Raw genomic sequence first — 14,246 nt, forward strand, 5'->3', positions numbered from 1 at the left:
AACAAGACTGCTGTAACCTGTTATTACTTTCACGAAACTGTGCATGCAACCTAGTTTTTAGCGCATTGTTTACTTTGTGTTCTTGAACCGTTATAACCGCAGAACGGCTGTACAGGGATCTTTTTGAAATTGTCTTCCTTGTTCATTTAATCAGATAGTTATGTTCTTTCAGGTTTCGACAAACTGCATTCTAACGTGAAAAGGGAACGGTTATTGCAACCTACCGTATGGCTTTGTATTCTTGTGAAATGTAGACAATAAAGAACACGTAGCCTGCAGTAAAATAGGTTGACAGCACAATTTGAACGAGGAAAAATCATGTTCAAATATCGTGGGCATTGTTTTTCTTTCTCTTAAATTAGTCACAGATACAACAATTATATGCTTCCTTCTTTTATGATCAAAATTAGTACATTCAAAATAGCTTGCTTTCTAGCCCTCATGGACATAACCAGATCTATTCACGTGAGCCCCCATTCCAGAGAACATGCTGGGGGCCATCTGGTGGCTGTATGTGTTGGCGGCTGCCGACGGACAGCCACCCACGACCAAAACACTCCTCAGCGCACCAACCACAGGGCACCACTAGCCAAGTTTCAGTTTCTCTTTATATTCCTTGGTGAGAGGCCGCAGAGGAGCATTTGTTGCTGCAAACACTCTTCCGACAGCTATTATGGGCTAAGTGCACAAAGCTGTCCACTGGTCTTAGTGCGGTTCCTTTTAAAAACGCCCCAAAAGACGGGGCGAGGAAGACAGACAACACTAGAGCTGACTATCAAACCTGTGCAGATTTCCGTCTTTCTAGTCCTCTCTTTCGCGCTGCTTTCAAGATTAACTAACGCCGGAAACTCCAACTTCCCAAGCTTGTGCGGATAGCATTTGGTCGAAGCTTTTCACCGGTTAGTCGTGATGGGTGTTTGTGATGGTGATGACAGCAGGGACAATGCTAACCTATCTGACATGCAAAAGCTTTCCGGATCCCATTACACTTTTGACTAAAAGGAGACATTTGCTCGTGGCGGCAAACACCTTCACACAAAGATAGCTACTTTTGAGGGCAATTTCTGACGTTCGCGCCATATCTACAAGGAACTGCGAGGCATCAATATTTATGCACCCCGTGAGTAGTTCCTTACCGCACTACCAAAGCTGCGATCAGTACAGAGGCGGTGTTCTGACGCTGTGGAATGTAGTGCCGGTATAAAATGGGCATGAGAAATAGCGTGCTTTAAAGTGCGCATACTCTAAACATTACTTCAAACACAGCCTTAAAGTACGCTAGGGTTACGTACGCGATTTCCAGAGTTTAGCGTGCGCGAATTTTGCGTGCGTTAAAAAAAAAAAAAACGTTTCTAACATAGCGGCGTGCTTCGAAGCAAGATTTCTCGCTTCGCAGTGAATTCTTCGTTGAAATTGGGTTTTTCAGTGCGTTCACTGCTTATAAATTGATCATCAGGCTTTCTTTTTGTTTCATCTCACCTATAGAGGAAAATCCATGAGCGGTAAACTTTGTTTATTTTTATTCCTAGTGACGATTCTTCCTATGTTAACAAAAGCTCTTTCCTTCCTGAAAACGAGATGGCGCCACTAGGCTGAAGTTATCGTTGTGTCGCCGTTGTCGTATGCGACGAAAAGCGTAATTTCCAGCAAAGATGCTTGCATTTAGAGTACGCAAGGGTGCATAAGCTATTGGAAAACTTCGTAACGTTCCTTCAGAGTTTATTACGTAAACAGAAGCATACGCCTCGAGCAGACGACGAGGTGCGGTGGAACACGTTTAACGCACTCGACTGATCGGCAGATGAAGTCTCTAGATTCCATAGTGCTGAGAGGAACTTACGACATAGAGCGTAGTTGCTGCGCGTGGACCTCATTTTGCACCCGGAACAAACAAATGTTCAGGCCTTACACGAACTCTGCTGTAAAAATCAGCGCGCCCGCGTAACCCGCGAGCCACTTATACACTTCTATATATCGTTAGGATGACGAGAATAAAACAGCAACCTATATAGAACGCAGCTCCGTGAACACAGCTCACGACAGGACCGCCTATTTTGCTACCCCGGCTTTGTCTGGGGAATCATCTTGGGCTGGGTTCCGGTGGCCCAATACAATATTGCCCCCCCCCCCCCCCCCCCCCGGGCAATCAACAAAGAATGCCACGTTCCTTCTCTTCCGCTGCGAATCGTTCGGGGAAGATGCCGAGGTCGGACAGGAATGAGCTCCGCTTGATACCAGTGAGAGAAACATAAAACACAAGGTAACCTGCAGCGAGGACAAAGATGATGCTGCGGACCTCCCTTCGCTATGTGTAAGAGGGCAGCACGGAGAGGTTACCCAGAAAGGAGGCCCATAGAGCGGATGCCGGCATCCTGCTCAAAGCACCCTAAAGAGGATTAGAAGCCCGAGATAAATCTCCACCGGCGGGGTCCTAATCCTTTTAGTGCGGTAGCTCTCAAGGTGACATCGAGTTCTCATTACAGGGTGTACTGTCTAGCCGTCCTCACGGAGCATCGTACGTCGCAGCAGTCGATGATTTTTTTTTTCTTTTTTCGCTCACATGTTGGTTTTATTCGAAGGTTAGTCGCGAGGACTGATTACAAAGAAAGTATTGTCGCGTTCCCGGAGCAAATAACTTCCGGAGCTCCCGGAAAGTATTCACCACCCCAAGAGCCATCAGCCGGCTGTTTGAAGTAGTGATGGGGAGGTCAAGGGCACGCTTAATAATTTTGCGAAGAATGACCTCTAGCGCATCCTCCTCTTGTTTCCGTAGGTGGAGATAAGGAGTCGAATAGAGAATTCGACTGGTTACAAAGGCGTTTGCCAGCCGCGAGGCATCCTTACTTCGTAACCCCCCGCGTTTGTTGGAAACCCGGCGGATCATGCGACCCACCTGGTCCCCCACCTTACGGAGTTTGGCCAATGTAGCGTCTGGCTGTCTGTGTTTGTGGATGTAGAGTCCTAGTACCCGTATCTCGTCACTTGCGCGTATGGGACCACTCTCAAGAGAAAGAGCGATTTTAGTTGTGCACTTCTGTGAGGGGTGGAGGTGCACAAATTCCGATTTTTGAGGGGAACATTGAAGACCGCAGCGGCAGGCGTAGCGGTCTACTACCGTCGCCGCTGTTTGCAGGCTGGTTTCAATGTCGCCTGTGCTGCCCTGCGTGGCCCACAGGGTGATGTCATCGGCGTACAGGGCGTGCTGCACGCCGGCAACATCATCCAGTTGTGCCGGCAGGTGCATCATAGCCAGACTGAAGAGCAGCGGGGAAAGTACCGCCTCTTGGGGGTTTCCCCGCGTCCCGAGTAGGTAAGGACGATGCTCTGTATCTTGTATTCGGATGTAGGATTGACGATCCATTAAAAATTGGCTTATGTATCGGAACAGTCGGTCTGGCTTAGGTTAGTGAGTATGATCTCGTGTGTTACATTGTCAAATGCCCCTTAATTATCCGCTAACGCATTGGTGCTCTGCCAAAAAGGCTTGCTTCATGCGGTTGAATCTGTTCTGTTTTCAGTGAGCCAGCGATATGCGGTGGTTGTCCCTCGTAAACAAAGCTGATTTTGTATTAGAACAGACAGACTTAGGGACAATAAAATGAGGCCAGGTTTTTAGTGATAATCTGCTACTGGGCAACTGCATGATCTTACTAGAGGAAGCATTTTGCTTGGAAAAGAAATCGACTTTTTTAATGCAAGCTTCCACAAAAAATGACTAACTTCCATATGGTGCTGAAGATATTGCTAATTCGTGGTTTTCAACCAGCATTAGTAACTAAAGAAAACCGCCATCTCTAGTAAGCGCGTCTACCGAAAACTTGTCGTCTACCTCTACCGCGGTTTGTTCTTTACAGGTTGGCTTAATTATCGTCTATTGTGTGCACGATTCACAAGTACGAATAAAAGAATGCAAACTTTTTGATGTCATATATTTATTCCGCCACTACAAGAACCATTTGGCTGAAATTACCGGTGAAGTTTAGAACAATAGGTCACTCGACAAACGGTCACCTTATCGAGAGGGAATCTCCTGCGTGACAGTTTCCGCAAAAGGCGCTGAAACTACAATTTCATTATTTTATTGACTCAAACCGACGTTGAATACTTACGAAACACTTCATGAAGGAAATTTTCAAGAAAATTTTCATTTATTTTCTTTATTTCTCTAAGCTTGCGTACTGTTACTGCGAGGTGGTCGTGACGGTTCGTAAGACACCGTCTTTTCTTAAGGGAATGCGCGACTTCCAGGAGGCGCTTTAAATGACCTTTTATCGCAGTGTGACTACGCATTCTTGGCATAACCAGTACGATGGGACCCACGTGAGTAAATCAGGCGCAAGAAAGTGCAAACGCTCATTCGCAACCGCAGTCTCCCACCACTAGGGTGTGGCTTTGTTCTTTGCAGATCAACACGATTGCGAAGTCCCGTTTTTTTTTTTTAAGGACGAAATTGTAGCTCGTAGCGGCAAGTGTACTCATTGGCTAAAATTATATAATGCAGTTTTCAGATTGTATTATGTGTTGCCTTTTTGCTTGAAATATTACTAGTTATTTTGATTCGCTGAAGAGTTTCTTCATGTTGCACATTGCCAAGCCTTAATGTCTTTATTTTTTAATGACACAAAATTGTCTTTTAGAACATTCTGTGTAATTTTTCTTGTAAGTTATAATCGATATTTCGTGAGTTTGTTTGCTGCAGAACAAGTGGAAAATTTCAAAATGTAATTCTTTTTAATGTATACTCTGTTACTTTGTTATTGTCATCTAATGTCATCTAGTCATCTACTCAAGTTTTAGTCATCTAATGTTTTTAGAACATTCTATACTTACTGTAATACTCTGCACGATCTGCATCGCCTACTGCCTTGATGGTCGTTTCATGGGCATTTGTCAAGCTGCCAGAAACAGCTGTTTACCTTTAAACCTGCCAGAATATTTCAGGAAAATAAAACTGAATTGAATACAGTTTAATCTTATAGAGTATGAAATATTGCTACGCCAGTCACAGCAGCAGTGCTAGCAGCCTCGTTCTCTGGAATTGGCGCAAACTTAGACCATTGCCACGCAATACCATTATCTTTACTCTGTCTGGTTTAGTTCACCAACGCCATTTAAGGGAGCGGCATTCCGAAGCGCGAGCCAATAAAATTTTTAGAAAAATGTCGCCATAAATTACACATATTTCAGTTTCAGTAGCTGCGTTGCATATGAACGCATTTTTACAGACATTAGATTAGAGTTAATTAAAGAAGTGTGTATACATCGGTAAATGCATGAGTAATGCCTAACGGTTCCGACTCCCTCTCCAGCAGTGCTTGCTGCAAAGAAAATTGTAGTTAACTGAACACTTAGCACTTCTGGCACAGTTTATGTCGCATCGCATGCGAGCTCCGTGCATGTCGCATGCAACGAATGTATCCGTCAAGGAAAGATTGCTAAATGAAAGCTAACCAACGCAATAAAATAGCTGTTATGAAAATACACTGTCAGTGAGCGATTGCATAATAAAACTTTCTACACAAGGAGAATTTAAATGAAACATGGTGGTAGAGAGAGGAAGAGAGTATTGAAGAGCTTTTGAACACGAAGGAAGTTAATTATATTCTTATTCTGAAGCGCTATGCTTCAGTGGAAAGCGGTAAAAGGGCGGCTTCAAGAAAAATGAGAATCACTGCGATCAACGAAACAGGTCCCAATACGACAGCTACCTCTGATACCATTGCGACGTCCGTAACCTTACCCTGCATTAACAAACACTTCCGTACACCCTAAAATCCTTGCCCACATCTCACTTCGGTGCGCTGATTAACGTCTTGCGTACCCGTAGCAGAAACAGCCGTCTGCTAAGCTCCAGATACACGAATGAAAGCATTCCGGTGGGAGCCGGTACGCGAAGTGCAGCCATCGGCGTGTTTTATTCAAGTGGTGCAATGCGCGCAAAGGTCAGTACGGACTTGACCGATGAAACTGGCCTGCTTGTGGGCGAACACACACTTACTCTGTTAGGCCTAGCACATGTTTCTCTCTACCTTGGTGGCTTTTTTCGCTTACCACCAAGCTAGCGTGTCCCGACTACGAAGTCCACCGAAACTTTGCTGTTAACGCTCCCGTGCCAAACAGCCGCGCAACATGAGGGCGAGCTACTTATGCTGTTCCAGTCCTACTAAAGCAGAGCAGCACTAGGGCAGCTACAAGTGGCATCAGCCAATGAGCGACCAAGTTCGCAGGCGCACCTGTACCCGGGCCACTCACGACGGAACATTAATATGCAACAGCGAATGCAGTAGCCAATGACGAGGACTTCCGTCTTGCGATCCACCTTGCGTGTTCGGCCTCGGTCAGCTGACGCCAATTGTAGCGTTCACAACGCTGCGTTGGCTTGCCCTACGTATGTTGGCATTTATTAAAGTAGTGGAGATTGTACGCGTTTGGGCCTCGGAGAAGTGATCTTATCCGTATACTTTAGCACCCTCCAGCATTGCTCAGCTTCTGAGGCTGTTTTGTGCTCCTTCGGGACATTCTTGTGCCGCGTGGTTCCCCAATTTCAGTAATCACATGTTTTACACCTTAAAATGACACCCATGTTGTTCCTGTTTGCGAAAAATTGCGTTCTGAATGCTAAAAATCAACTTGAGTACTAAACACGACGCGCAGCCGCTTACCAGCATGTCTGGTTTTATTAAGGCTGGGTATTGGCAGCTGTCCTGGCTGTATACGAGCGTTGATTCATCGCAACACTTTGTAGTAGTATCTTTCTCTCGCTTGTACACTTTCGGAAATCTTTGTTATCCAGAGATAGCAATGAAATTTATACTGGCTGGTCGCACTGCCTTCTGACGAAAGCGAAAAGTGTTTTGATGCACAATTTTATCTTGGCTTACCTTTTGGTCCCAGCAGTCCCGGCATGCCTTGCGGCCCATGCGGGCCAATGGTGCCAGGCTCTCCCGGAAACCCGCGGTCACCCCGCTCGCCCTTGTCTCCCTTGAGCCCTGGATTTCCTGCAAAAAAAAAACACACAGTAGTTGCTCATTCACTCGATTAACCAACCATTCACTCAAGTAGACAACCAATGCATTGATGAATGGGCTTTGTTGTCCCGACAATAGTCCTTCACAGTATTACAAATTATTTGCTGCGGAACATATGATTTCTCCATGACATCAGCCTAAATAATTGACACATAGCACACAAAAAACAACTCGAGAATAGATGACGATAGAAATGAGGTTTTAGAAGACAACTAATGAAGCTCATAAAAAACAATTTATGGGATTTAGTACTTTTTCTTTTAGCATTCACCTCAAGTACACGTTTTTTCTTAAGTTTCAAAAAGTAAAAAAATGTGAATTACATGAGGCAGCACTCCCAATAGCCGTCAGTGCTAAATAAATTAATAAATTTTATTTATTGATTAACCAATAATTGATCCATTTTTCGGCCAACACTTCAGACAGCCTTCGAAACCGAAATCTGAGATGGCTGACCTAAGTCTAAGCTCACTAGGTTAGGCGCAGGACAGAACGACGCAGCCCAAAGTGTCTCACCAAAATTTCCGTACCGTCTACTAATATTACAAAATACACCAACTATACAATAGGGAAAAGGCGTAGCATGTTTCACTGCAATGAAAAACGGTGACCACGGGACGTGAGGGCGCAACATCCACTCGCTGGCCCAGGACCTCGTTCATGACAGTAGAAAATTGGAAAACTGGGTTTTGAAGAAATGAAATCGCGCAGTAACTATCTCACATCTCGATGATGTCATGAGGTGAGAACAGAACGTCCGCACTTTGTGTCCTCACGTCACAATGGGACGACGACCGCGCCGGGCATCATGTCAACTGCACATCAAACTGCCTTCTTTTCTGAAACACTTCCGCGCGTCATGGAAACCGCAGGCTCGTCTGAGCGCCTACGACCACCGAGGAATCTGCCCCTCAGTAAATTGAACATTTGGAGTGGACAAAAAAAAAACGCACTCTCAAAAGAAAATGGGGGCTGAATAAAACAAATCGTGAACAAAGCTTGTTATCAATTAGATGAAGCGGTCGTCTCACTTTCCTACAGATAATTATAACCACTCAAATCTTGAACCTGCCTCAACTGGCGTCTGCAGGTCGATAACAAGACAAAGCGCACGAAGACGGGAAGAAGAGAAGCGCTGAACTTCCAACAAGTTCTATTGCGAGTGGTTCATAAAAGCATATGACCTTATGCGATGCCCGAGGAATCAGCGTCACATGCGTAAAAAGACCAAGCTGGTATGAAATTCTGCGCTGGTGCTTGCCTCGCGCCTACGTCTTTTGTCTGTTGTACACACAATGCATGCAACAATGTATGTTGTCCCAACAAGCCCAGTTCGCTACCCTTAACTAGAATCTTTACGTTGCAATAGCATGAGCAGCAGCGACAAAACACACATTAACAAAGATTACATGCACGAGGTTCTACACGAAACGATTGTCGACGGAGACGAGACATCAAAAGCAAGTACAAAGGGGGCACATTTTGCGAGCTGCCTGTCCTTTCGTGCTTCGCGGAGATCCTTCTTTCTGTCTGTCTTCCTGACTCATGAACGGCAAAGCCTTTTGGCGTAGTACTTCCCCTGTACTTTTTCGTTTTAGTGTCTGTTGCCTTGTGTTTGCCATGAGCAGACCACAAGCAGTCCAGCTAGAGAAGCATTCACTATTTTTTAGACACTGCACTCTAAGGCTAACAGTGCTACTAAGTCCAGGATTCCGGAGACGCACACAAATGACATAGAAAGGCATAGGCGGTAACTGCAGTTTCACAAGAGCATGCCAGCTTCCACATAAGTAGAAGGAGCCGAAACAAGACGCTGCTTTTTTTTAAGAGTAATATTTTTCCACTTGTACATACACAACGGCGAGTTAAACGGCGATCGCCTCATTTTGTGATATGATCAGTCTCGAATATCCATCTTTTTCTATATCTTCGCACCCTTGCCCAAAACCTTGCCATTTAGAGTTGCAAAGAGTGTCCGCAACGATTACATTGATCCGTTAAGTGACCCCCTATATCTCACCTGGTTATTTATTTTTTCAAGATTTAGTTGAAGTTGTTAATCGCACCAAAAAAGTTGTTCGGTTTGTAGATGCACACGGGTCCACACACTAATAGTAGTTCAACAGCAACGGTTAAGGCAAACGACGTCATGTGTAGAGCAAGGAGTTCACAGAAATTCCGGGAAGCGCTGTAAATTTCTCTCAAAGGATTAATTACTAATTCGGGTCTTAATGAACCAAGGCATACAAGCTTGATACGCCTGTTATGGAGTGTTCTAGCAACAAGGGTGAGAAACTACTTTTAGCCACGATAGCCACCGCTGGGACCGGCTGTGGAATAGCAACAATAAGCCCCATTAGGCGAGCTTCACATGATTCATTAACATCGCTAGAGGTTCCAGGAGTGCATCTTGTATTCGCACAGGCCCCACTGAAAAAAAAAACACAAACAAAAGAGACTGCCTGGAACATAATTCAGATTCAAATGTCTCATGGTTCCCAACCTTACAGTGCATACTCCACCAGGGAATTCTCGTTGGCCAGGGTAACATTTTATTATTTCTCTCTCGTGATTGCGTGGATCAAGACAGTATTCTTGGGACTCATAACTGCTAATCGTGAGAACTGTTCTTCAATATTCCCTGTAAGTGTTCGCAACGGCGTAGTATCTTCCGATAGTTTAGAGAGAAGCTAGGTCCATGTTTATCTAGTAATTACATCAGTCACACCTCCTCAACAGTGCATTCGAAAGCAGAGGCAATGCGGAGCGGAGAAGAAGCACTCCTAAAGAGTGTCGGGCTCTTCGCCAGGGCGCCTACGGAGTAAGCACGGGTGCACCACGCCTTCCTAGTCCACGCCTGCGCGAGGGGAAACGAGGCACACAGACTTATATGTACTGACCGGGGTGTCCCGGTGTGCCCTTCTCCCCTGGTGGACAATAGCGCTGCGACGACTCGCAGAACTCCTGTAGGACCACCAACTGCGAAATGACAAAAAAAGAAACGGAAAACGATGTAAATCTTGAAAATGCCTCAAGAACACTCTGCATAAATTACATCATAACGACCAGTATCATCAAATGTGCCCAGTCCATAGATGATCAAGTGCCACTCCCCGTTATCTCCAATTGGTTGGTTGGTTTTGTTTATTAGGGTTTAACGTCCCAAAGCACTAAGGCTCGCCGTAGTGAAGGGCCCCGGAAATTTCGACCAACTGGGGTTCTTTAACGTGCACTGATATCGCACAGTACACGGGCTTCTCGCGGCGGTCGAATTTCGATGGAGGCGAAATTCTAAAGGACAATGTACTGTGCGATGTCAGTGTACGTTAAAGAACCCCAGGTGGTCAAATTTCCGGAGTCCTTCACTACGGCGTCCCTCATAGCCTTAGTCGCTTTGGGACTTTAAACCAAACCAACCAACAAATTAAACCTGTCTTATATCCAGGTATGGCTGTTTCATCCCGTCTGTCTCCTAACACATCAGTGCGATGAGATTGTCACTATTAGATGCTGAAATTTGGTGGAGATATATCTCCGGGGAAACATGCTAGCTGAGGATAGGAAGATATGGAAATACCTGTTAAATGAAGTGACCCCATATAGACAAGAGGAATAAGCAGAATAAGAAAGAAAATTAGCACTCCTCATTCCCCGCGACCCACAGTAAAATAAACCAGATGTTGAGAGAGGCAGCTGCTAGGTGTATTCAGAGCGCGTCATTCATAATGAATTTCAAACAATGTGTTGCAGCTTGCTAAGGAAGGATGGGTCTTTGGTATTCTTATTGAACTTGTCTGGGAAACAGTTTGCTGCGACATCTAGTGAAGCATTCTTCGAATATCTGTGCAATGGTAACTGCAGCCACAATGTTGTTGAAACGGCTAGTGTCCTTGTTAAATAGCGCCAAACCAGGGCCGCACTACTTTGTAACTTATTGTTGCAGCGAGATACCCAAAATAAAATCATGTAATTTAGCCCCGCATGACTAACTCAAACCTTTTTGCCGATGTTGCGGCTAATGCTTGCTTCTGCTCCTCCTCGCTTCCTTTATAAGTCCGTCCACTGATAGGACCATTTTCACCACATGACCAAAGCGCCACCTAAACCATTCTTGCTCTTCAGCAAGGGTCCACAAATTTTTAGGGAACGAAGCTTAATGACGCTCTGCCTGTGATCGTACAGGGTCTAAACTAACAGCAAGACAGTTAAAATTCCGGCTTAATTGTACTTTACCTTTACTCATCCATGTCTCCGGCTCCGCCTTGCAACTATCATAGCATTTGGCGACTCGGATTATAGTTTAAAACGGTTAGAAAGGTAATGGGTACAGGTAATGATTGCTACATACTTTGTACGTTTTACGTCCAAACTGTCCGTGCCCATATTTCGCAATACTCATACTTATACCATTGAATGCTCATTAAGCGGGAATGTGAGCTAAACTGCTAGGTTGTTCGAGACCGTGCACATACGCAGGCACAGCTTCGATTGCAACGAGTTCACTGTATCGATCACGACCATCATTGGGAGAATTTTTTGCAAACATTCGTGAAGGGACTCACGGCAGCGATTACAGTAAACCTCGTTAAAACATTAAGTTGGGATAGTTGGTATTTGGTCGCTGGAATAGTTTTCCTAGCGGTTTAAAAACACAGAGACTACAACTACGACCAACACACAAGGGACACCCGCTGTTTGTGTTTTTAAACTGCTAAGAATATGATTCCAGCATACAGTAAACTATTACTTGTATAGTACCTCTTCCGTTAATAAGGTTACTCTACTTAAGAAAAAGCCGCATCTGCTTTTAGATTTAGACAAACATTCCAAACTATTATTCGCAATTGACATTTCGTATGCTTGCACCGGATAACAACTCTTACTTCCTAAAGCATCTTCAAGCTCACTTCTTTGTTTTCATTATATATTTTGCATACTGACAGTATCCTCAATGTTAGTGTTTATATACGTAAAGGCAATCAGAATGTTTAGAACATTATTGAGTGATGGAAATCTAAAGCGGGAACCTGTTTTCGACAATGCATACCATAAAAATGAAAAATCACGCACCTGGGGAGAAAAGCAAATTCTAGAGTAATGTATAAAGAAAAATTCGCTCTGACATGGCAAGAATTTATTTACTAGTTCAACATGCTGTTCCTTCGCCGCAAGCCCTACATTCTTTAGATGCCACACATACACTGAAGGCCGCTGTATAGCTTGAGACTCTGTTCTTCTCGGAAAGCTCTTCTTCCTTTCGTGCATTTGACATCTTTTATTTTTTGTTACCAGGAGTTACGAAAGCCGTAGGGCCTCAAACTAATATTGTTTTTCTGCTTACCGCGCGCCGGCATTCTTCGTGTTCAGCTTGGTTAGTAAATGCTTGTCTTAACGAGCATAACAATAGATTTTTCATGCTTCCTTCAAAAAGAATAGATGTGAGATTCTCCATTACGACTAAAATAAGAACAAACTTTCAGGATCGAACGGTACATTAAATAGATTATTATAACGATCCTCGCAGTTCACTGCTATACTCTACGGAGTGCGTCATTTCTATTGAATAGAAATTCGTTCTTATAAAAATGTCAGAGTACCTTCAAAGCGCAACTTTGCCGGTTAATTTTATGAGGCGATTAACTTGTTCAAACGCACCTTCGAAGGAATTGTCGAGTACTCACAAAACAAAGTACAATAATGCGCTATGCGACTGCGAGTATAGTGAACAAAACAATTCCCACGCCGTTTCCCTTCAAGACCCGCATGGAGCAAAACCCGATTCACTTAAAGCGACCATATTTTATGTTAAACCCGCACTCAAATGGATTTGAGGGATTAACAAATAAATAAATTATTGCAGTTTTATATAGCACCTTCACTGGCGCGGGTAGCACTGGTACTGAAGATACAACAGGCGGGCCAGGTGTTCAGATAATAACATTTCCTGCTTTTCGTCGAGCGTCTACCCGTAAGTATTAAAGTACGCATCCTTGCATTGTATTTAATATAAAACAGAACATTTCATTCCATATTTTGTTAAAAGATTCAACCGCTGCAAACCAAACAAGTGCAGATTAACAATGGTAATACTGTCCTGGTACTGAAATCTGTGATGGTGGTGTTTATTCAGAACAGTGCTTATTTCCAATTTTCCGTCTTCCAAAATCACCATACATGGACCGTACTGCTGCTTATTAAATAGAAATCACGGCATCAGCAAAGCCTCGGCAAGGAAATGCCGTTCAAAGTTCGCTAAGGAGAGTAAAGCTCCCTCAGGGACTTTCTTCACTTTTATTACCACTGCACTTTCAATCACAGCGCGTAGTCTTCCGTTGCGAACGAAATCCGTACAAAAACCTCCAAGAAATAAGGGGGAAAAAAAAAACGAAAGCACTCGCTACCGTTTGCCACCATTCTTCATAGTTCCGGTTTTGAGGTAATTGTTTTTGAGCCGATTCCAATTTCGCGTTGAGCCCGCGGGAAAATTTCGCGCAACCGTCGGCTGGAACGCAGCCCCCGACCGAAGCCCGCAGAGTGCACACAGTGTGCTAATCAAACAATGAAATTGAGATTCCATCTTTTATTCTCTTTTTAACGCTATGAAAGACGCTCCAATCTTCAGTCACGTAGGTTTTAACGCCAAACGCTTCTGAAGGAAGCGGAAGACGAGATCGAAATTTCCCGACAACGCTTTTAGAGCTCGTCGCTGGAGTGGCACACAGTCGTGCGTCGACATAAGTAAAATGAATGAAACTATAGTAGGTAACTTCGACAGGCAATTCGTAGCTCAAGTTAAAGTTCAAGTTTGTTCAAACCGTCAGTAAGTAACAACCGTGAGAGAAGAAGAGCTCACAGGAGCCTGACAAGCTCCCGAGCCGAAAGAACTGCAGCACTTCATCCAAATATAAAATACAAAAGCCGTGAAGATGTAGTCGAAGCAACACGGAAATTTTCAAATATGGGAACACATGGCACCATATTCAAAGTGAACAGAAAAAGTAAGTTAAATAACGACTAAGGAACACAGCCACAATATTAGCAGACAGTAACATCAAGATAATATCCAAACAAATACACAAATATGAGAATGCAAAGAAACTATACACGTCTAAAATGCGAAAAACTTGGACGACGATACGACCACCCTTATGAGTGCAACGCGATACCAGTAATGATTCACAGCGCAAGTGTTCCCTTTCATAGATTCATAGATCGCAG

General features: G+C 44.2%; 1 protein-coding gene across 1 annotated transcript in view; it reads right to left on the minus strand.

Annotated features, from left to right (window-relative positions):
- Positions 1–14,246, minus strand: part of LOC149364035 (uncharacterized) — a 120,488-nt gene that overhangs the window by 55,005 nt on the left and 51,237 nt on the right. The window contains exons 2-3 of the mRNA XM_089570017.1: positions 9,929–10,007; positions 6,882–6,998 (exon numbers count right to left, since the gene is read on the minus strand). Coding sequence (XP_089426143.1) covers positions 6,882–6,998; positions 9,929–10,007 — 196 coding nt within the window. The remainder of the gene's footprint in view (positions 1–6,881; positions 6,999–9,928; positions 10,008–14,246) is intronic.

This window comes from Amblyomma mixtum, chromosome 2 (genome assembly GCF_055824585.1).
Source record: "Amblyomma mixtum isolate Tamu chromosome 2, ASM5582458v1, whole genome shotgun sequence".
In the NCBI taxonomy this organism is placed as follows: domain Eukaryota; kingdom Metazoa; phylum Arthropoda; class Arachnida; order Ixodida; family Ixodidae; genus Amblyomma; species Amblyomma mixtum.